The 24,786-nt window shown below is 39.8% G+C and overlaps 2 protein-coding genes across 2 annotated transcripts; both read left to right on the top strand.

Annotated features, from left to right (window-relative positions):
- The first annotated feature begins 557 nt into the window (after positions 1-557).
- LOC143024069 (G patch domain-containing protein 3-like) lies at positions 558-16,111 on the top strand. The gene is made up of 8 exons (XM_076182800.1): positions 558-1,124; positions 4,140-4,356; positions 4,904-5,096; positions 5,332-5,433; positions 6,708-6,840; positions 11,235-11,360; positions 13,780-13,957; positions 15,183-16,111. Exons 1-8 carry the CDS (start codon positions 578-580, stop codon positions 15,376-15,378), a joined length of 1,692 nt encoding a protein of 563 aa, XP_076038915.1. The 5' UTR covers positions 558-577; the 3' UTR covers positions 15,379-16,111.
- A 7,127-nt stretch (positions 16,112-23,238) lies between these two features.
- Positions 23,239-24,370, top strand: LOC143024064 (uncharacterized). Its single transcript, XM_076182794.1, has 3 exons — positions 23,239-23,496; positions 23,743-24,034; positions 24,126-24,370. Exons 1-3 carry the CDS (start codon positions 23,239-23,241, stop codon positions 24,368-24,370), a joined length of 795 nt encoding a protein of 264 aa, XP_076038909.1.
- Positions 24,371-24,786: the final 416 nt, after the last annotated feature.

The following is a 24,786-nucleotide window of genomic DNA, read 5'->3' as shown; positions in this document are numbered from 1 at the left end:
AGAAAAAAACTATTGGTGCAGGAATTCAAAGTCACGCCCATAAGGAGTGACATTTATTTGAGAAGTCACCGGGGATTGGTTTAGAAAAATTAGTGACGTCAGACGAAGGTAGCTCAGCGTAAGATACGGGATCTCTTCAGACGTTCTATAGAGAAGAGATAGAGAAGATATAGAGAGGGTGTAGAGAGAGGATCAGGAGACGATGTAGAGACGAGAGAAAAGAGATCCCGAGTGTAAGCTGAAGGTGAAATTACAGTGAAAGAAGAAAGAAAATTCACCTCCCTTTTATTAACCCAAAGGACGAGAGGAACAGGCATGGGGCCTAGAAAATAGTGAGACTACAGGAAAAAGAAGGCATTGGGCCTACTACTTAAGAGGAACTTGAATATTAGTGAACCTCACGTAACGAGAGGCAAGGGGCCTCGAGACGAGTGATATTACAAGTCAAATTTAAGTGACAGTGGTGACTAGGGGAGGTGAAAGTGAACATTACAAATGATTACAGGTTGCTGTTTTTATGAAAACACATATTTATTGCACGAGTAAAGGGATTACAATTCAGGAAAAGTCAGTTTTCATGATGTACGTGATTGTAAACAACATACCCAACTCGTTCCATACTCCAGATTTACGAAATTTCTTCTCAGACTTCGTTGAAAACTCAAAATTTACATGCTTTCATTTCCGTAATAGACCAGAACACCAGCTCTTTAACCCTAAGCTCTATGAACCTGATAATGACAAAGGAGAGGAAATTCAGAAATCGGAAGATAAAAATGAAAATGAATCATGTGGAGATTATTTAACGTCTAGTATATCAAGCCTCAAGGCTCTCATAGGGGAGTCAAAAAAGAAATCAAGGGATACAAAAATATATTCAGAAGCGGAAGTAAGAAAAAAGTTCGCAGAAGCTCAGGAAAAGAATGATTCTGGTGAAGCAAAGTCAACTAAGCCCGACAGAAAGTGTTGTGTCATTAGCCTTGCAGAAGAACATGGGAATGATTTTATTAGGCTTTATAACAAAAAACATTGGGTGGATAGAGAGGGTAACCCATTACCCTTGAGATGTATTATATCAAAGATTGAAGTAACTGGTAATGAAATTTCAGCCCCTAGCAGTGCAGGTAATAACATTGTCCTATTCACTATTGGTGTAGGGTCCAATTGGCCCATTGCTAACTAGGCCCATCTACTCGATCAAGTCGGCCCACCACAGTTAGGTTAGGTAGATTCAATTAGAGTAGATGAATTTATCACACTTTAATTTCTTCGACCTCTGCATTGATCAAAACAAAAATGGAATCTCAAACAGCTGATGGGCCAAGTTCGCGATGGGCCAAGCTGTCCAGCAAGCATCTTATTGATAACCTCTTGACACTTTCACTGCTGAAAAGGTGGTAAATATAAGGGAACTTCTTTTGTGGCTTTGTGCCCATAGAACTACAGTAACTTTCATGACCCCCAATAGGGTGTAGCTATGAACAGATCACCTGGTCTACATAAGGGATAAAACCCAACTCCATCATCGACTCCAAAATAGCCGTATGTGAGGTCTGGAGGCAAATGAGCTTTCAATAGGTTGGTGATGAAGAGTCCGGACATTATATCCGTGGGCAATGGTCCCCGGATATAATGTTACCTCCTGACCTCACATACGGAGTGAGCCGAGGGTAGAGACATCTTCCCATGTTCCCCTTTCTTTTGTTAAGGGTGCTACTTAAGCAGCACTCTCTCTCTTAATTGTAGCTACTGAAGAGGATTGCAGTTTGCAATCAAAATATATAGATTCCCTGTTTCCAGTCTTTTCTACTCCAACAGTGGTTTCTACATTATTGACAAATGTGTGATTACATTTTTCACCTGTAATATATATATATATATATACATACACATATCTACTTGAGAGAAATGCAGTAGCACATTTGTTAATCACACAGAGAACCCACACTTGGAATGAAAGAAAAACTTTGGAAAACATTAATTTTAGTATTTTGGCTGCCAACGGAAGAGTTGGCAGTTGAAAAATAGAAATTACTATTCTCCTCAATTTTTCTTTCACTCTGACTGTGGGTTCTCTGTGACATAAATATCATCAGGCTTTCTGTTAGTTTTCAATAAATTGTTGAAGACAATCATTTGATTTTCAAATCAGTCAAAGTAGCAGTTCTGGAATATTGGCGGTCCAATCTGGGAACATGAACATGATTTGCTCTCCCTCTCCTCCTGACCCTTTCTGTACTAAACAGCAAAATGAATTAATAATTGCTGGTAAGGTAATTTGAATTTTTGGAGATGGAATAGTATTGGAGGAGTTTGGAAGGATATATGAGAGGAGAAAGCTGAAAGAAAATGTAGGCAAAAGTAAAGTGATGATATATACAAGGAGAAAAGGTGACAGCAAATTGGAGGCTAATCTCAAAGTAGAGAGGTGAGGAAGTGGAGAGTTTTAATTATTTGGGGTTGTGTGTAGCAGGGAATGGAAGAGTAGAGATGGGGGTGAACTACAAAGTAAGAGAAGCAAGTAGATGTCTTGGGGTAATGAAAAATGTCTTGAGAAACATGTATCTACAGATGAGCACAAAGAGAAATCTGTATACAAATCACAAAGGTGTGATTGTGCTTGCAATACTATATAGGGCAGAATTTTGGGATTTAAGGAAGGAGTTTACATATATTTGAGATGAAATTTTCAAAAAGTGGTTTGGGTTGTGTGGATGAACTGAGTGAGAAATGAGGATATAAGGCAAAGAAAAAGATGGAAAGAAAGCAGACAATCAGGTTGATCAGAGGATACTGGGATGGTTTGGGCATATGGAAAGAATGTGTGAAGAAAATCTAGCAGAAAGAGTGTAGATGGAATGAACTTGAGAGGAAGACGGAGAATGGGATGGATGGACAGGGTGATGGGCCTTGGTGTACAAAGGTAGTGTTTGTGAAGCCGGGAAGGGAGGAGGCAAGAGACGGATATGATTGGATAGTGGTCATAAATGGATGATTAATTGACATGCCTAAGGGGATTTCTTGTCTGTTCTGTAATTTTGGGAGTGGATGAGGGGGAAGGTTGCTATGTCATGAAGCAGTAAAGGTAAATTAGCTTTGGCTGTTGGTTCTGGCTGTAGAATTTCTGTATCTTGCTGCATTGCTTCTGACTTAGGCAATGGGTGGAGGGACACAGACGGCCCTTCTTCCAGAAGGAACTAAGATAAAAGGGAAAATAAAGGTGTATTGGATGGGTGAAGATGGATGCATGCCTTAGCTAGCCACCTCCTTTATAAGGGAAAAAGGCTTTATGATACGTGTATGTATGTAATTTATATTGCCATGTATGTTTAGCACAGGAAGGATGAGGGAGCAAATTATGTTGAACACGACTACAGAAATTCCACGTAACCTAACTTGACCTACTTTATTGTATTTACCTAATTGTAGACATAGATTGTTGCTATCTTTTACCTTGCTTTCATCAGGTTCATGAGGAATTATGGAAGATGGGTGTAATGACAGCAGTTTTAGCGGGCTCATGGTGTACAGTGCCATCAATGTAATTTTTTTCTTAAATTAGTGTTATTATTATTTATTTTTGACAGTTATGTAATGAAAATGTAATTCTTTGATTAAATCAATCACCTAAGGGCAAGGAAAAAATAAAGTAAAACAGATTAACATGAAATAACTGGTAAGTGATGCAGCGGTGTTATTGTTTATAAATTTAATAACGCTGCTGTTTTTGTCTCCAACACTTTGCCAAAGAAAACAATTTCCTTAGAAACAAAATAGATATTTCAAAAGCAGAACAAACAGGAAAGGTGAAACTGTTACTCTCTGAAATGTATAAATATCAGAAGGGTACCATACAGCTGAATAAAGTTATCTGGCAAAAGGCAAAACAGAAGTACCCTTAGTGAGGGAGGGGATAATTGAGATAGGTTTAATCCTTGATTTCTCTCAGTGGAATAATAAAAAATGAAATGCTTGACACTAGCTAGATCAAAATGGTTAAAACTGGTATTATGCTTTAATGGATTGATCACTATAATTAATAAAATACAAAAAATAAAAAGTCCTAGCAATGACATCAAAAGAACCTACTCGCTACTTTATATCCTATATGGTTATGCATACTGTGTCAAATGTTGCAGATTGTTCTGTTAGATATCTGACCAGAGGAGAGGAAAGGACATCCAAAGTGGAGCCAACCATACAAGATATCAAGAAAATGATAGAATTTCGTCCACCCCACTTAATGCCTAAAGGAAATGTTGGCACACCAACCAAATATTTTTTAGAAATGATCAGAACCTGTAAATTGCCACCACGCCTGATTGGGAAGTTAGGATTAGAGTTGCCAAGAACCAAGTAAGTGGTGCTCATAGACTTCTATTATTACCCAGTAGGTGTAGCAATGATTTCTTATCTCAATGGAGGAGTGTCATTGCACATAAGATTTTTATTATGGCTAATGTTGAACAGTGTCATTTAGCTGGAAGAAACCTTTGCTTCTCTAGGGTTAAAGATCATGTTATTTCAACTGTTGAGGAGTATCCTTTTTTTTTTTTTTTTTTTTTTTTTTTACAAATTTCATTCAACTGAGAGGAAAATCCACTCCATAAAAGATTAAAGTAGAAGTAAAAGAATATATGTAGAATACAGTTCATGAGTTTCTAGCACTATTTATTACTTTTAGGCTTAAATCCATTTTTTGTTGTTGCTTAATTTCTAGTCTTTAAAAAGAGAGGCCTTTCAAATAAAAGCATTTGTCACAGACGTTTATTAATTACTTAGGTTTTAAAGATCAATGTATATGTATTTTTGTGGATTATATGATTTATTGAAAGTAAACAGTGTTTACTTATAGTTTCAAGTTTTGATAAAGTAGTGACTCAACATCTTCATTGGTCCTTAGGCGGAAAAAGCGATACAGCCAGGTACCCTTTGACTATGGAACAACTATTCAAGCAGGGAATGAAGAGGGCCAAAATTCAGGATATGTCTTCACAGGCCGTGGCCATGCTATTCCACTCAGTGTAGACTTTTCAAAAGAGAGGAGAAAGAGAAATACTGAGGTGCCAAAGATGATGCTGGAAACAGAAAAAGAGGTTTGTATGTAGTGTTTTTGGACTTATTTATTATTATGAGTAAAAAGAAGTAAAAAAAAAAAAAAAAAGTGTCATCATCACACTGCCTTTAGAGCCCATCAACCCCCTGTTGCTCCAAAGATGTAGCATTTAATTTCAGGGGCCAAGATATTTATAAGCTTGCATTCTATATGTATGCACCATATTTTCTGTTATATATGAACATATAAATATGTCCAATTCTTTGTATCTCCAGGATGGAGCAGAAGTGGAGGAATGGGAAAGGTATGAAGCCTTCCACAATGATGTTACCAGTCAAGAACGCACTCGTGAGAGGAGATACGAGAAAGAGATAGAGGTACTGTGTTGGCATCTGTTGTATTGATATGCTTAATCATGCCATCCAATTTATCTTTGAATTTTATGTATTAGGAAAGGTGATGTAGAAGCTGCCATTTTTACATCAATCCGTTGCCCCAGGTCTGTCTTGCAGAAGACCCGTGGCCTCCAAGAATATGGCAACAGCCTCATGTCTCTTATTATCTATCATAGTTTTGAGTTATTTATGAATTTAGTTTGGGCAATGTTAGCTCCTATAATCTTCCAGGAGTTAATGCATCTGCATGTAAAGTTGTATTTCTTATTTCTAGAGCTGGGTGCATAGTGCGTTAGTAACGCAGTAGTGCTAGCTCACAGCTCTGGTTATTTTATGTTTTAGAATAGGGAATATTAGTGTTGTAGTTTAGGTAAGAAGTAAATACTTCTCCATTTATGTTTTTTTTTTCATCAAAATCAGTCTAAAAGGAAATTAAAATTGGTAATGTATTGACGGTAATGCACTTCAGTAACACATTGACAGTAATGCACTACCTGTCCAGCAATAACGCACCCAGCCCTGTTTATTTCTTGACATTCTTTACAATTTTTTCAACTTATTCCCATTACCTTGCAACTCTCTGGGTATCTAGAGATGGGCATGGGAAAGGGGTTTTATGGGGTAGTGATTGTGCCTGCACTGCTGTATGGAACAGGCTTGGAATTTGGTTGAGGCAGAAGGCAGGACCCTGAGTGTGTTTGTGAAGAAGTGATTTATTATGAGGGTGTTAAGCGGATAGATGGAGTGGGAAGTATAGAGGTGAAGCAAAGAGTGTTAGTGGAGTGAGATTTGCTGGATAGGGTGGATTATGGTGGTACTGGGATAGTTTGGGCAAATGGAATGAATGAATGGGGAGGGACTTGCAGAGGGAATGTGGAGGTTGTAGGTGGATGGAGTGAACTTGAAGGAAGGACCAAGGACATGGGATGGATGGGGTGAGGGGGCCATTGGATGTAAAAGGAATGTCTGTTTATGGGAAAGAGAGAGTGCAGGGGATGGGAGTGAATGGAGAGTGGTTGTGAGTAGATGAAGAAATATACCAAAGGGATTATCACCATATAATGACGTGGTAGTGGTAACCCAACTTTGGCTATCAGGCTTTACTGTGGAGGCACTGTCTTGCTGCATTGCCTTAGACTTGAATGGTGCGGTGGAGGACAGGGATGAAAATGGCTTTTGGGATGCATGTACTGTATATATTATTTTTGCCACCATCTCATTTGAAATTAAAAAATGTCCTAATATTGTCTTTCTAGCTTGTATGGGAGAAAGGAGGTCCTGGTCTAGTTTTCTACACGGATACTCAATTTTGGCGTGAACTTGAAGGGGGCTTTGATGAACAGACTGCAGATGAATGGGATGTAGATATGAGCACATACTATGGAGAAGGTAAGTGCTTAATAGATTAGGTCAGGTGTTCTTAAAGTGCCTCAATATCGTACATACTATGTACACCAGAAGGCCTTTTACCCCTTTTAATGGAAATGGCTAGCCAAGGCTTACCTATCTCACACTCATCCAACATACATTTGTTGCCATTTGTTGTGAATGGATGATAAACTGACATGGCCCAAAGGGATTTCTCCTCGTCTTTTCTATTTATGATGGGATGAGGAGGGAGAGTTGTTATGTAAATGGCAAATGCTTGGGGTAAACCAGCTTCGGTTGTTGGGCTCTGCTGTGGACATGCTATGTCTTATTGCATTGCTTCTGACTTGGGCAGTAGGTAGAGGACAAGGATGGCCCTTCATCCACAACAAACTAAGAGAATTTTTAAAATGGAAACAAATGAATGTGGGACTGATGGGGGATGGGCTTGGCTGGCGATCTCCCTTATGAGGGGAAAGAAACTTTTTTTGGTATATAGATACATAGCCCCGTCTGGGGTATTGGCTGCTTGTTATTGTGGCAAAGTAGCATGCAGTTGATACTTTAGGGTCTATATGGGGCGCCCCTATGGACCAGAGCCACACATCATTTTGTCTATGATAGAGGAAAACTCTGTTCATAGAGAAATGATGACACTTTTATACTACGCCTGTCCCTCCGTTATGCTGTCCTCCAACCCCTTGTTGCTGTCCTGTACCATTTCTCTGAGTATTCTTTTTCTGTGATGGGGGAATTCCCTGTGGTGGGGGAAAAGAATACTTCTACCAAGTATTCCCACTTGGATCGTAAGAGGCGAGAAGAAAGGGACGGGGATTGGGACTAGGCATCCTTCTCCTTGTAGCCCCACAGGGGAAATTCCTAAAAGAAAAAGAGAAGGCATAAGAGGGGCTGGAAGTTCTCGGACCAGCACCCTAAGGTTTGGGTCTTTTAATGTGCGTGGATGTGGTACAGATGAGAGTAAAAGGGAAGAGATAGGTAGTATGTTTGTGAGAAGAAAGATGGATGTGTTGGCTTTGAGTGAAACTAAGTTGAAAGGGAAGGGTGAGTGTAAGTTTGGGAGTGTAAGTGGGAGGTTATCAGGAGTGAAGAGAGGGCGAGGGAGGGAAGGGGTGGCTATTCTAGTAAGTGAAGAGATAGGTAAACGGGTGGTGGGGTGGAAGGAGGTTTCCTCAAGGATAATGTGGATGAAGGTGAAACTGGGGAAGGAGATGTGGGTCTTTGTAAGTGCATATGGGCCTGGCAGTGAGAAGAGTGTAGAAGAAAGGGAGGCCTTTTGGAGAGATCTAAATGAGTGCATAGAGGATTTAAGAAGAAATGTCAATGTAATAGTACTGGGAGACCTTAATGCTAGGGTAGGAAATGGTCCAATCGATGGAGTGGTTGGGAAATGTGGAGTTCCAGGAAAGAATCATAGTGGAGAGTTGATGGTGGAAATGTGTCTAGAAAGAGAGTTGATGATAGCAAATACAGTGTTTCGGAAGAAAGTCAAGCATAAGTACACATGGGAGAGGGTGGTGGAGGGAAGGGTGGTAGATAGAGCACTAATGGATTATGTAGTGGTAAATAGGATTATGATAGGAAGAGTTAAGGATGTACATGTGCTAAGGGGAGAGGGTGGGGGAATATCAGATCATTTTTTGGTGGAAGGTAAGTTGAGAGTGGAGGATAGATGGAGAAAGAGGAAAGGGACAAAAGGTAGGGAGGTTCTTAGAGTGAACTCTTTGAATGAAAAGGAAAAGGAGAAGGAGTACGGAAAGAAGCTGAAGGAGGAGTGGGAGGGAGTAAAGGGTAGAGTAGAGCTGGGTGTGGAGGAGGAATGGGGATGGTTCAAGGAGGGAGTCATAAAGTGTGCAAGGATGGTGTGTGGAACAAGAAGGGCAGGGGGAAATAGAAGAAAGGGTAGTGAATGGTGGGATGAGGAAACAAAGAAGGTTGTAGAAGAGAAGAAGCGAGCTTTCACAGATTGGTTACAAAATAGGACGAGGGAGTCATATGAGAGGTACAAAGAAAAGAAAAGAGAAGTAAAGCAAAAGGTAAAGGTTGCAAAGAGGAGAGCAGATGTGAAATGGGGTAAGAGTTTGACAGAAAATTTTGAAAGTAATAAAAGATGTTTTGGAAAGAAATTAAGAGAGGAAGAGGAGGCGAATCAAGTAGAGAAGAAAAGGTAAAAGGTGCAGATGGAGAGATGATAATGGAAGAGAAGGCAGTAAGGGGAAGATGGGCAGAATATTTTAGGGAGTTGCTAAATGTGAAGGAGGATAGGGAAGGAAAGATAGCTGCAGTGGGAAATGCAAAGAAAATGAGTGATGAGTGAGGAGAATGGAGGAGAAATAAGGAAGGGTGAGGTGAAGGCAGTTGTTAAGATGATGAAAGCAGGTAAGGCACCTGGTCAGGAAGGATGCCATGCGTAATGTCTGAAAAAGGGAGGTACAGTGATGGTGGACTGGTTGGTGAGGATATTTAATGTTTGCTGGAGAGAGGGTAGAGTGCCGGAGGACTGGAGGAGTGCCTGTATAGTTCCTCTTTACAAGGGAAAAGGGGACAAGTGTGAATGTAGTAGTTTCAGAGGGATTAGCTTGTTAAGTGTAGTTGGGAAGGCTTATGGGAGGATCTTGATTGAGAGGATTAGGAGAGGAACAGGACTAATTGGTGAGGAACAGTGTGGATTTAGGACAGGTAGAGGTTGTGTAGATCAGATCTTTGTGGTAAGACAGATATGTGAGAAAGCTATAGGAAAGGGGAAGAATATTTTTTGGTCTTTTATGGATCTGGAAAAGGCTTATGATAGGGTAGACAGGAAGGCACTGTGGGAGGTTATGCAGATATATGGGATAGGAGGAAAGCTTCTGGGAGCTGTCAAGAGTTTTTATGAGAGTAGTAGAGCTTGTGTCAGGATTGGAAATGGAGAGAGTGAGTGGTTCGAGGTAAAGGTGGGACTTCGTCAAGGATGCGTTATGTCGCCCTGGCTGTTCAACTTATACATGGATGGGGTGGTGCGAGAGGTAAATGCAAGGGTAGTGGGCAAGGGATTGGAGATGGTTAAAGAAAATGGAGAAAAGTGGGAGGTAAGCCAGCTGTTGTTTGCGGACAACACTGCGCTTGTGGCAGGATCGGAGGAGGGATTGAGGAAGTTGGTGGCAGAGTTTGGGAGAGTATGTGATAGAAGAAAGCTAAAGATAAATGTGGGTAAAAGTAAGGTGATGAGATGTACAAGGGGTGAAAGTGGCAGTAGACTGGAAGTGAGCATTAAGGGAGAGCGACTGGAGGAAGTGGATAGTTTTAGATACTTGGGTGCAAATGTGGCAGGGAAAGGTGGAGTGAAAGTGGAGGTAGAATGTAGATTGAGAGAAGCGAGTAAATGCCTTGGTGGATTAAAGAGTGTAATGAGGAATAGACATTTGGGAATGGATGCTAAGAGGAGACTGTATGAAGGAGTGATTGTACCAACAGCACTGTATGGGGCAGAAACATGGAACATAAGAGAAGAAGAGAGGAGTTTGAATGTGTTTGAGATGAGGTGTCTGAGAAGTATGATGGGGGTTACTAGGCTAGATAGAGTGAGAAATGAGGAGGTGAGGAGGAGAACAGGGGTGGAAAAGGAGCTGGGAGATAGGGTTGATGAAAGAATATTAGGATGGTTTGGACACATGGAAAGAATGAGTGAAGAAAGACTAGTAAAAGGTGTGGAAGGCAGATGTGGAGAGAGTGAACATGAGGGGACGTCCTAGGATGAGGTGGATGGATGGGGTGAAGGGGGCTTTGGAGAAGAGGGGAATGTCTGTTGAGGAAGGACGGGAGAGGACAGAAGACAGGGGTGAATGGAGAATGGTTGTATATGGATGATGTTGTGATTGCATGAGGTGGAATGGGCGGGGGGATGGGGGGTGAGGTAGTATGTGTGAGCAAAATTTGACGCAGCCCGAAGGGATTTCTCCCCGTCCTCTCATTTTATGCAATGGGGGGACGGAGAGGGGGGGTCGCCGATTTAATGAAGCGGCCTTGCTGTGGATGTGCTGTGTCTTGCGACACTGCTTGTGACCCAGGGCAGTGGACAAGGTGCAGGGATGACCCGTCATTCAGGAGGTGCTAAGATAAGAGGGAGGGCGGAGGGGTGTGGAGTGTATTCAGGGATGGAATGGGTGGGAATGATTTTATGCCTTTCTTTTTGGCTACCCCCCTTGTAAGGGGGAAAAAGCCTTGGTATATGTATGTAGATACATTGGCAGCATGAAAAATAAACTATTCTTGATATATCAACACTGAATATCTGCTTTGTATTGTGATGTTTTAACAATACTGAATTTGTTGAGTGCATCCAGGAGAATATGTGATAATTCCTTATTTGTTTTATATTTTGATATCTGTACAGTTGTTACTTTGTTCACTACATCCAGGTGGTGACATGGATGCAAGGGATTCTGTTGCTATGAGGCGCAGTGATCAGTTAAGGAGGGGAGAACTTCAGGAGAGCGTCTTCACACCCCAGGAGAAAGCGAAAAATAAAAGAAAAAAGATAAAAGGTATTTATTTTCATTAGTTTCTCGATGTTAACTCATTGTCATATTCTTTCTCTTTGGGGCCCAACATGGGTGCTTGCAAGTGGTGGTTCTGTGGAACAGGTATTGGATAGTATTATATCCCACCCACGTCTCCAACACCAACACAGAATTTCTTCACTGAGTGAATTATGGGTAAAGGATGGGAGTGCCTTAAGAGATCATGGGAACAAATTAAGAAGGAAACATGTCTAAAGGATGTGAAGAAATACATTTTTCCATATAGATACATTATAGATGCATACACATTTGAAATAGCTTAAAAGGTGATATAGCCCAAACTAGAACAATACATGAATTTAAATCTAAATATGATAATTTTGAAATCAAGGATATAGATTAAGTTGGAACTGCGCATAAATTGGAGAGTAGGAGATGGGACCTAGTGAGTATTGCTCCTTTCCTTTATACAGTGAGACCTCTCATTAATGGACGTTAATTAGCTGTGTTTGTGGTGTTTTTGCTGTGTTTTCAGTGTTTTTGGTGCTGTTGTTTAGTGTGTGCAATCACTATGCCCCCCAAAAACCACACCAAATCAACGGATTATTCACATCAACGGACACCATTACCCCACTTTTAGTCCGATAATGAGAGGTAGCACTGTACTGCAATTAGTGCCTGGAGTTTCCACTTATCTTAAGAACATAAGAAAGAAGGAGACTGCAAGAGACCATAAGGCCTACACTAGGCAATTCCATGTCCATTACCACCAATCATCCCCATCCATAAAGCTATCGAACCTTCTCTTAAAACAACTGATAGTTTCAGTGCTCACTACATGGTTACCGAGCCTATTCCATTTGTTGACCACTCTATTGGTAAACCAGTACTCACCTATTTCCTTCTTAAATCTAAATTTGTCTTTGTCAAGTTCCAGACTTGACAAGGAGACTGAGATATAGATTGTAATAGAATTTTCTGGCATCGGTTGGAACTTAAATAAATCAATCTTAGCCTGAATTTCATTAACTGGAAAATTCATAGGTCTACAGTGGCTGGCAATGGTCCTTGTGACCTCCCACAGTCTCTGTTAAGAAACATTGGACTGTTGTCTGTGATGTGTCAGTGTAGGACTGTTTCTTTGACACTGGCTGAAAGTTGTGGAAGGAGGAGAGCAGTTGCCAGTTCTTCACATTTGAAAAAATGTAAATAAAACAACCAAAGTTGATAGAGAGAGATCTAGGGGCCAGTCTGGAGATTGAGTGTCAGCCCCTCAAGGCTGCACCTCTGATGAAGGTGATGGGGTTGATGGGTTTTGAAAATGGACATCTCTGCTGTCATTCTTTAAGGATCACTGCATGCATGTACTCGTCTTTATCCTCCAGTAAAGTGTTAAACCCTGCCATGTATGCAAATGTTGTGGACTATTTTAGACTCCTGCTTCAGTCGCTATGGACAATTCTTGACCAATCTGTGGCTCTTTCTTTGCTCCGGCCAATCCATTACAATAGAATTCTTTTTTTCTTTCTTCTTTTTCTTTTGCAATCTCCCGACCAGTGTTTTAGGCTCTGGCTGTCACAGTTTTCGCACAAAAAGGAAAAGATAAATTAAAGGAAACTATTGAACTCAACATATATACATATATATGATTCAAGGTTTAGCGAAAGGTAAGGGTCGAAAAAAACAACAACCATGGTATTATCTGGATATTTTTTTTCTTTCTTTCAACTGTTGCAATAGTGATCTATGAAGAGGCTTTATTACAAGAACTTCCATTTCAGGTAGGTAATGAAGTACACTTAACCCTCGATTTAATGGACAAATGCGTGCAGACCCTTGTCTGTTATTTGCAAAAGTCCGTTATTTGAAAATCGGGTCCGTCCGTTACCAATACTGGATACCGGATATAAGTTCGTTATGTAGAAAATTGTCCATAAGGTTTCGGCACGCACATATGTATTAGATATGTAATAAAAAGCTACAGTACATATGTATAATGATGTACATTACATATAAAGAAGAAATTGAACCATGCTGTTAGGTTTCGGCGTGCACATACATTACTACTGGACACCTATCGGAAATAAGTCCGTTACGTAGAAAATTGTCCGTTTGGTTTCGGCATGCACATGCGTATTAGATATGTAATAAAAAGCTACAGTACTTATGTATAATGATGTATATTACATATAAAGAAGAAATTGAACCATGCTGTTAGGTTTCGGCATGCACATACGTTACTACTGACCTATCGGACAAATTTTCATTTTATGGACTTTGTCCGGAATTTCACTGTTACTACCGGACACAATTTTTTTGTCTGCTAAATCAAAAGTCTGCAAATTCGAGGTCCACTAAATCGAGGGTTGATTGTATAATCATTTACTGTTTGGTTTGTTCTGAAACAATGTCATCACATATTGGGATCCATTCCAATTCTCAGGTCCTCAAGGGAAACCACCTGAAATAGGGCAATTTGAAGAGCACACCCGGGGCATTGGACGACGCATAATGGAATCTCAGGGTTGGTCAGATGGTCAAGGATTGGGTTGCAGCCAGAAAGGGATGCCATATACAATTGAAAATGATGGAAAACATCCTTCAGACAAAAAAGGCATTGGGTAAGTAGAGAAACTTAGCTTTATTTTAAGAGGAAATACAAAGCATTGAAAGAGATGATAGTTGGTAAGACACCTGGATTAGATATGTATCATTTACAGTATCTGGTGAAGGGTAGAGTAGTTATGGTGGAATGGATTGTGAGATTGTTTAAAGTGTTTATGGAAAAGAAATATATCATTGGATTTGAAGATTACTATGTACAATTCTGTGATACAATATTATTCTCAAGGATAAAAACACTGGTTTTTAGCAATGAGATTGTCTCCTGCTACAAGGCATTAAGGAAAAGTAAATTGGTAGAGGTGTGGTAAAAGAGAGATTTAAGGAGAGTAGCGAGGAGGTGAGGAGGAGAGCGGGGTTGAAAAAGGAGATGTCAGATAGGGTTCATGAAAGAATATGGGAATGGTTTGGACACATGGAAAGAATGAGTGAAGAAAAATTAGTAAAAGAGGCGAGGAAGTGGTGAGTGGAGAATGGCTATGTATTGATACTGTGATGCAAGGAAGGGAGGGGGGCAGGGGGATGGTGGGGTAGGGAGTGGTTATGTGTGGTTATGTGTGATATTTTGACACAGCCCGAAGGGATTTCTCCCCATCTTCTCTTTTTTTTTTCATGAGGGGATGGAGAGGGAGAGTTACTGATTAAGTGAAGTGGCCTTGCTGTGGATATGCTGTACCTTGCTTTCTGACCCAAGGCAGTGGGTATGATACAGAGATGACCCATCATCTATGAGGAGCTAACATGAGTGAGGAAAGGGTGGTGGATGGGAGCAGAATGGGCTACCTCGCTTGTAAGGGGGAAAAAGCCCTTGGTAGTTAGGAAAGGATAGTAAAAGTTCAAAGTGACTTGACATTCCTCTCTGAGTGATTAGTCTCTAATCATAAAAGAATGCTGTAGTATTGGTGTATAGTGGTGTAACTAAATCATTAAAATATCGACTATGTAAGATTTATGGAGTCAATATCCCATACAACTTTTTTCTTCTTTTTTTTATTGTATGATTACATTTTTACATTCTGCTAAATATCTTAAGGAATTATTATTTCATTCATCTCTATCTATATACCAAAGGCTTTTTCCTCCTTACCAGGGAGGTATCCAAAGTCTAAAAGCATATACCCACCTCCACCCATTCCACTTCCATCCACCACCCCTTCCTCCCTCTCATCTTAGTTCCTCATTTCATTCATCATTTATTAATATTATTATGGTATATTTTTTCAGGTATTATGGTGAGAAGATGCAGAGTTTTAGGTCACAGGCAAGTGGAAGAAGGCAAAATCATGATTTTATGATAACAACTGCTTTTGACCAACCTAAAACTGTTGACAAACCAGAACCTCTCCTGAGATCACATGAGCCAGTAGGGATGAAACAACGAGTTGGATCCATTGTATTCAGGAAAGAGGAGAAGGAGTGAAATCAAATAAAAATGTTTGTAAAATTGTAATATGGTGAGAAGTGGCAGGTCAGCAACATAGTAGGGAAGGAAAGGAGTTAATAAACAAGACTGAGTATCATGAAGAAGTAGGAGTAAAATGTCTTCATCTGTCAGGCCCTGCTATAGAAGACTTGTGCCTTACTATGCTGCTTTTGACTTGAACAATGTAGCGGCAGGGCCTCGACAAGGGAAGGGAAAGGGGGGGGGGTGCAATGCCCCGGGATGCCACGTTTTGGGGGGCGGCACTTTTGGTGAAATGAAGGTAAAGCAAATTCCCCCTAATGTACTTTTAATGCATCATGATTTATTTATCATGAGTTGTGTGTATGAATGATGTGTGTATAAACGTGGTTTTGTGGATGAATGTTGCACGTGAATCATGCTAGTGACCATCAGATGTGGATGGTGGTGGTAGTGGTGGTGTGTTGGGGGGCAGCACTTCTCGACTTGCCCCGGGGCAGCACTTACCCATGTCGGGGTCCTGTGTAGTGGGGAACACAGCCTTGATCCCCAAGGTGCTGAGATGTTAAAAGTTGTTGAATAGGTTCAACTTGTTTTGATGGATGTGTGCTTTGATTTAAGTACTCCCTTCATAAGGGGGAAATTGATGACATACAGAACACTGGAATGTGAACTAGATAACAAATGATCATAATGTAGAATTGAGAAAGATATCTTACCTTGCTGTGAGTAATATATGTTATATAATTTTGATCTTTTCTTACTATCCCATCAAATAGTTTTAGCTTATATATGATTTTTTATGCTCAGATTTCTAAGACATACCTTGTTTCATTAAACTGAATATTATCTTGTACAGTCTCTCGAGCTCAGTTTGGAGACCAGGTGCTGCACCTCCTTGAGGAGGTGGGTTGTGTTGTGGTCATTTGATGTCTGTGGCAGAGCTTAGTCTGCTTTCCTTTACTTGGAGTGAAGCCATCCTCTCTTCAATGCCTCGACAAACAGTGCAGTGCCTTGTAAGCTGGACACTATAGCATCTAACATTTGATGCTTGTGTGACTTTCAGCCTACATATGGGGTACCTGGCAGTGGGAATTTATGGGAGTGTTGGATTGATCGATTCTTGTATAAACTGCTAGTTCTCATATCTGCATACCATGAACAACTTGTCCTTACAATTTAGGAAATTTTGCCCTCGCTTTAGAGTCCTATAATTTTACTACTTGTATGTTTTATAACTTCTATGAATTATTTGATAGGTTTTTGAAATTGATATGAGTTATTTTTGATAGGGATTTGTATTTTCATATTCTCTTAAAGGAAAAACAAAATGATGAAAATTTCAAAAACCACACTTTATTACATATCACAGATACATGTAAAACAGATCACAAATAAATGTATAACAGGATATAGTATAAATTATGAAAGTATATATCTACACTTCTAACCTAGATGTTGGGCTGTCCATCATGTATGTTACGGGTCAAACTCAGGAAAGGTTTTCCTGCTAAGTGGGTTAGGACGTCGTTACTTGTGGCAAAGGTCGAGGGGATGGTGGTTCGAGTCCTGCCACCTGCAAAGTTGAACCAAGGGCATGGTTCATTAAAGTCCACGCTACAAAGTCCTCTGTGAAGGGCACCATCCTAGCCTTCCAATAGGGGGGAGTTTGTGACGTTAAACCATATCAAATCATTCAGGTCATCTACCTGATTGTGAAAAAGAATCTTCTTCATGTGCATGGCAGGGTGGATGCTATGTTCCTCCTGGAACAGAACTGCATAAATGGCAGAAGCTTCTACTTGGAAGCACTCAATAAACTTCCAGGTAGTAAGGTTGAATTGGCTCACCAGACTGGAGAACTTATTAAAGTTGCTGGGTTTCAGTTCCGATATCAGTCTCAAAGACACTCCTCAGAACATCAGCTGAGGGTCATGAAAACAAAACAAAATACAATGACCGCATATTCTATATATGAGCAATTATATTGGGAAGGAATCAGAAGAGGCATGATGGAAAGGGTAATGGCAACTTTGAAGATAATGAAACCACTGGGGATAATGAGTGAGGTGCAAAAAAAAAAAGGGAAGGGAAAAAATAGTGGGACAGGTATTTTCTCCCCAATCTCCAGCTATTATTTTACTCCCATACATATATATATATATAACTACAAAGTAATGTCATAACACATTCGTAAAATTCAACAAGAACCCACTGTGTTGGATAAGAAGAAATTAAATAGATGATATCCATATATTTCGATCACGGATTGTGATCCTCTTCAGTATTCCACTGAAGAGGATCACAGTCCATGATCGAAATTTAGGGATATTATCTATTTCATTTCTTCTTATCCAACACAGTGGGTTCTTGCTGAATATATATATATACACATACACATATATACACAGAGTGATAGATATATGGAACAAATTGGATGAAAAAATAGTGTGTGCAAACACTTGCGAGATACAAAAACGGGTCACCACGAGCATAGCTCCCCTTCCCGTATAATACAACTAGGTAAAATATATGAGGGAGAGTCACCATGTAAATGAGGTGGCTGGCCCTACTCTGGATGTATTGCATCTGGTAGAACTGCTTCTGACCCAGAGAGTGGGCAGGAGACAGGGATGATCCTTCGACCAAGGGAAATTAAGATGAAAGAAAACGGGTTTCAAATGAGAGTGGGACAGGTGCGTGCCATGGCTCCTTGAAACATGTCCATTTTTCTACTGCCTCCCTTATATCCCTCACCACCTTCAATACTTATCTCAGCTTATGATATTCTTTCTCCTTTTCCTTCTCATTCAATTTGTTAACTCATAGAACTAAACTCTCATTCTTTTACTCCACTCTCAATGTCCTAACACCCTTCAACTTCACTCTCTCCCCTGAAAACATGAATGTCCAGAACTTCCTATCCTTCCTTTGGATACTACTAAATAGTTCATTGATACCCCATCAACTACCCTTCTATCCACCACCTTTTCCTATGTATACTTTGTTCGGCTCTTTTCTTATCCCATAAGCTGTGACATACATCTTATTATGAACAATGTGTAACTGTGACATACATCTTATGAATGAAGGTTTTTTTTTGGGGGGTGGGGGGGTGGGGGTCTATATTTCACTCCCATATGTCATAAAAGGAAATTTGTCAACCCACAACCTTCTACTTCTTGTAGTGTAAGATACATATACCAAAGGCTTTTCCCCCTTACACGGGGGGTAGCCAAAAAGAAAAAGGCATAGAAACCACTCCCACCCATTCCATTTCCTATATATTCCACTCCCCTCCACTCTCCTCCCTCCCTCTTATCTTGGCACCTCCTGGATGACGGGTCATCCCTGCATCCTGGCCACTGCCCTGGGTCAGAAGCAGTGTTGCAAAACACAGCACATCCACAGCAGTGTAGTGTAAGATAACTTACACAAAAACAATTCCAGTGAAAACAAAAGAAACAGGGAGGAATTCAAGCAGCAGTGGTGAGAAAAAAAACCAAAAAAAAAAACCATTAGGGCTGCACCCATGCATGGCCACCGCTCATTGCCCACAACCACAATTGACACAATGGACAAATTTACTACACTACATCTGACCTATGTTAAAAAATGAACTAAAATTAGGTTTTTCTATAATTTTCCATGCAATCTTTCATTTTACAACAGCACAAATTTCTTTTCAGAACTTCCCCCCCCCAAAAAAAAATAATTGCATAAAAAAATGAACTAAAATGAGGTTTTCCTAGAATTTTTCCATGCAATTTTTCATTTTACAACAGCACAAATTTCTTTTGAGAACTTCCCCCCCCCAAAAAAAAAAGAAAAAAAAAAAAGAATGCACACCATGGGTATGACCAACAAAAACCTTTTTTTTTTTTTTCGCAGTTATCGGGTTAAACACAGTGTTTACTATTATCATCTCCCTTTCTAAGCACATCTCTTGCATCTCTCTTCTAAGATTCTTACCTAACACCCCAAACCTCCCTACTATACACCATCTAGTGGTTCAATCCCTACTCTAATATCAAGATCCTCAACACCACTCCATTCACATTACTCCCAAAATTCTTCTAAAAACTCTATCCAAAAAGCTTTCCTCTTTATTTGTCTCAGTATCAAATCCATATGCACAATAGTAATAATAATAAAAATAAATAAAAAGATAAAAAAATAAATCTCCAATCCCAGTTTCACCTTCACCCACAATGAACCGGAAGACACGTCCTCTCCACCTTGCACTTTCCTATCTTATCACTTACCAGCAGAGCCACTCCTTCCCTCCCTCACCCCTTCATCACCCCCGACACTCCCCACCACACTCCCAAATTCAAAAGCATCCCTCCCCTTCAACTGAATTTCACTGAATTTCATCTTTCCTCTCATAAACACTGAATTTCATCTTTCTTCTCATAAACACTGAATTTCATCTTTCTTCTCACAAATAAACTACTAATCTCTTCTCTTTTGCTCCCATCTTTATCACAAACTTACATTTAAACCCTTTCCATACATTGACACCTACATAGGTATTTTACAGTTGTAGCTGAGTGACTCCATATTCTATGAATTTGCTTGATAATTTTTTCTGTGGTTATTTATATACAGAGTGAAAGATTGAGTAATACAGCCGTAACTTTATATTTTATGATGCGAGTACAGTAAACCCTCGATATACCGGATATTGGATTTAACGGACAAAAAATCTGACCGGACAAACCCTTGCTATAACGGATTTTTATCTGTTATAGCGAGGGGTCCTTGGTTATTATGAATCTTCAGATATAATGACAGACCCCTGTCCCCATATCGTCCGTTATATCAAGGGTTTACTGTAATTTCTAATTCTCAACAAACTTCGGGATATAATGGATCTGTCTGGTATTTCCATCGGATATAATGGATCCTCAGTTATAATGGATCTTTGGATATAACAACAGACCCCTGTCCCCATATCGTCCATTATATCAAGGGTTTACAGTATTGTTGTGCACCATCGTACATCAGGCAGCTGATGCTATCCACAAGAATTTAATTAATATATTTCAGTATGAATCAAATTCTCGCACATAGCATTGGCTGCCATACGTACAATTCATCACACTACTTGCATTATAAAATATAAAGTCACTGCTGTATTACTCATTTTCTTTTACTCTGAGTAATAATAATAAACACAGAAAATATGATCAAACCAGGTCACAGAATATACTTCAGTATGAGTCAAATTCTTGCGCATAGCATTGGCTGTCATATGTACAATTCATTACACTACTTGCATTATAAAATATAAAGTCACTGCTGTATTACTCATTCTCTTTTACTCTGAGTAATTATAATAAACACAGAAAACGTCATCAAACCAGGCCACAGAATCCTGGAGTAACGGCGTCCTTGTGTACTCACTTATGTTTCATGATGCCTATGTAGGCGTCATCGTATTGAAGTAGTTAATGGTCCAATTTTTAGGGTACTGGTTGGAGTTCTCCCAGACCCTTTAAAGCCTTGACCTCATGTAGGATGAATATACGGAGAACAGGATGTAAGTCCCATCACTCCATTCCATTTAGTTGCTTTTTTATAACACATGGGAAACACAGTGGCAGAATTCCATTTCCCCCACCATGGAATAAGATGAGGTAGATTCAGAAGTGGTAAAGGTTAGTTTCAAGGGAACAACATAAAAGAAGGACAGTAGCAGTACAAAAGTATCATCATTCTTCTAGTAACAGAGATTTTACTCAACATAGGCAATGGAAATAAGCGTACATATGCTTTTTTGTGTTATCCTCAGCAATTTGCAATTATTATTTCGAACTATGTGTTCTTGTCATTATCTGCACTTCATCTATATTGATTCTTTGCCAAATAAATTTATTTATTTATTTATTATTTATTTATTGTAATAATGTGTAACTCCTGTAAGTATATAGGGGCACACCAAAATAGTTCCTTAAGCATTGGCTGCATGTTACTATGCAGACAGCACCCCCAGTATTCCAGTTTCAGTTATTTCACCTTTATCATTTTTTTTTGTATTTTCTTTCCTTTCACAGTATATCCATACCACTTATCTCAATGTGGTTTATGTTGCTGAGACTCAATAACATTACCACACTCCCAATCACTTTCGCATCCAGCTGTCTTCTTAATTTTGTCCACTAAGATATGAAGTATTGGTCTTGATAGTTTACAATTTTATATAAAGATTGATGATACTTTTGAAAAAATAATAGTAATAAAAAAAAATTATGGGCTGCGTGGTAGCCCAGTATACCTTGCCGAACTCATGAATGATGGCCGACTTTTGTAAAAATAATAGTAAAGAAAGTAAATAAATAAATAAAAAATTATGGGCTGCATGGTAGCCCAGTATATACCATGTTGAATTCATGAGCAATAGCCGTGAGTTCAATTCCCAGTACCCACTTTGTACTTTGTCATGCTGGTTCTTGACAGCCCTAGTCAAGTGGGGAGGCAACCCAACCATCGGCCTAAGAAAACCCAGCAGCTTGCCGCAACTGACAGGACTCGCCCTATAGGGGTTTCTCACTTCCCACTTTGCGGAAGTGGGATGGTGAGTCTCGCTCACTTTTGTAAATTGATTGTAACAAAAACTGTTGTGTAAAATAGACTTTATAATACAGCAAATGTATTTTTGTTTTCCACTTAAAGTAGATCAAAAATTTCAGATGGATGAGTTAAATTATGTTACTTGTCAGTTTTATTATTTCTTTATTAAATATCTATTTCTTATAAATTTTTAAATACACTTAAGCCTAGTTAGAAATTCTTAACAACTCTTATCATTTACCCCCTTTGGTTTGATGCATTTACCCATCATATCATTTACATACAAAAAATGTAGATCTGACATATAGGTACAGATTACCCGATCAATCTGTTGCCCTTGGTGTCTTGCAGAAGACCTGTAGCCTCCAGGAAACTGGCAACAGCCTCCTGTTGAAACCATAAGCCCCATAAGGCACAGAAAAATAAGGAAATGGAAAAAGAGTGATGATATGAATCGTTGCCTTAAGTTTCAATGAATTGAAACCCATAGCCCCATTGTAGCTGTCAGTTATTCTTGGGCTGTGTTATAGACTTTTCTGGGGAGAAACTTTGGACTATTGTAAGTGTTGTATTAGTACAGGACTGTTTCCATGTTACTGGCTGAAAGTAATAGAAGGGGAGCAGTTACTAGTTGTCAGCTCTCCTTTTATGAAAAGGTGGAAGAAATGCAGTTGAAGTTGACAGAGAGAACTTGGGTTTAGTCCTGACACCAAGTGCCTGCCCTCAGGGCCTCCACATAGAAGTGAGTAGGTTGGTGTGCTTTGAAAATAGGCAGCAGGGAGATGTCTGCTCATCATTCATCTTGCAGGACCACCACCACCAGGTACCCATCACAGGTCCCATGCAAACAATAGCTTTAACATTAAGGTTCTACAAAGGATAATCTTTGATGATGATGATAGAAAAAAAATATGTGCTCGGTAAATTATATAATAAATGGGGGACGTCATGCTCACCTAGAGCACCCAGCTTGCAGCTGCTCATGTTGTGTAAACTATGCTGCCCAACCCATTCATGCAATTCAAGTAATGCATTGTGTGTGACAATAATTTGGATATCCCTGTCACTATTGTGATTGTTGTGCTCACCAGTAAAAAAAAAAAAAAAAAAACAGTACAGTACAAAAGAAAAATATTTGGGCATATAACCCAGTCCGGATTAAAGTAAGTAAACCATGTTACACTCATTCCACAGCATTTATTTTCATGCATTAATTCCTTGAGAAAACAATATGAGAAGGATTTCAGCACACCACTGTAAGACGAGGGAATTGACAATCCAACAGAGTTCTTCAGAATAGGTATGAATGAGGGACTTCAAGAAACATTGCAAGATCTAGACTTCATTGTATGTGACATTGAGGATGTGTTATCTGAACTAAATATGTCCTCGGCTGTAGGTCCAGAAGACATGCAAGCCATGCTGTTGAGAAAATGCAGAGCAGAACTGGCAGTGCTGCTATACAAGATCTGGAGAAAGTCATTCGATAAAGTAAAGGTTCCTCAGGCCATGAAATATGGGTTTATCTCTCCCATACACAAGAGTGACAGCAGGGGTGAGGTAAGCAACTAACGACCTGTAGTGATTATGTCCTTAATTGTGAAAACGTTTGAAAAAAAAATCATCTGGAACAAGCTAGTGGACTTCTTTGATAACCAGGGTCTATACAACATTGGCCAAAATGGTTTCCGGAAAGGTTGCTCATGCATGTTGCAAATGCTGGCACATAAAAAATTCCGACAAACTCGAGAAAGGAAAAATGTGCTTATGTCTTTAATTGTGAAAACATTTGAAAAATTCATCCAGAACAAGCTAGTGGACTTCTTTGACAACTGGGATCAATTCAACATCAGCCAGCATGGTTACAGGAAAGGTTGCTCATGCCTGTCGCAAATGCTGGCACATCAAGTATTCCTGTTGGATAGACTCAAGAAAGGGATAAATGTGCACATGGTATACCTCAATTTTGCCAAAGTATTCGATAAGATGGACCATAGTGTACTGCTGCACAAGCTCTCCTCCATTGAGTTCAGAGGAAAACTGGGGTATTGGATCCACAGTTTTCTCCACACAAGAATCCAGCTGGTGGCAGTAAATGGTACCCTATCTGAGAAGTCACCAGTAACTTGTGGTGTCCCAGTGGTCTGTCTTAGGCCCCTTTCTATTCTTACTGCTCATCGGTGAAATAGACAAGGATATACGACATTCAATAACCTCATTCTTCCATGACAACATGAGAGTGGCACAAGAGATGAGGCTGCAAGAGGACACCCACCCGCTGCAAGACGCCATCAATAACAAGTTCTTTGATGAGAACAAATTTGAGGTTCTATTGTATGGCAGTGATAATACCACAAAAGAATGTATTACATGCAGTACCACCCAAGGCCCCATAAGATTCAAGAGCAGCCTACGTGATCTGGGAATGAAGTAAGCAATGATGGCAAATTCAGTCAACACATGCATACCATCACAGAGTCCACAAGAAGACCGATAGGCTGGATCCTGAGAGTTTTTAGCACCAGAGGAGGAGGAATGTTTTGTAACTCTATGGAAGAGCCTGATGTTGATTAAACTGGAGTATTGATGTCAGCTGTGTAGCCCAATAACCATTAAAAAGACGAACTTGAACCCACACAGAGAAGCCTCATCTGTAAAATTATTTCCCTGGCTGGTAATAACTACTGGGAACGTCTAAAGCCTCTGAGGCTCTACTCTCCCCAAAGAAGAAAAAAGCACCACATTATGTACACCTGGCAAATTCTGGAAGGACTGGTACCTAACACTGGTATCAATGTAAGCCCTAACAGAATGCAAGGAGGCTCCTGCTATATCAAAAGACCCAAAACA

Source organism: Oratosquilla oratoria, unplaced genomic scaffold (assembly GCF_046742065.1).
Source record: "Oratosquilla oratoria isolate Oo_2021 unplaced genomic scaffold, ASM4674206v1 SCAFFOLD87, whole genome shotgun sequence".
Taxonomy (NCBI): Eukaryota; Metazoa; Arthropoda; class Malacostraca; order Stomatopoda; family Squillidae; genus Oratosquilla; species Oratosquilla oratoria.
Note: the sequence above shows the minus strand (reverse complement) of the source record. Positions and strands in the feature narration are given on the sequence as shown.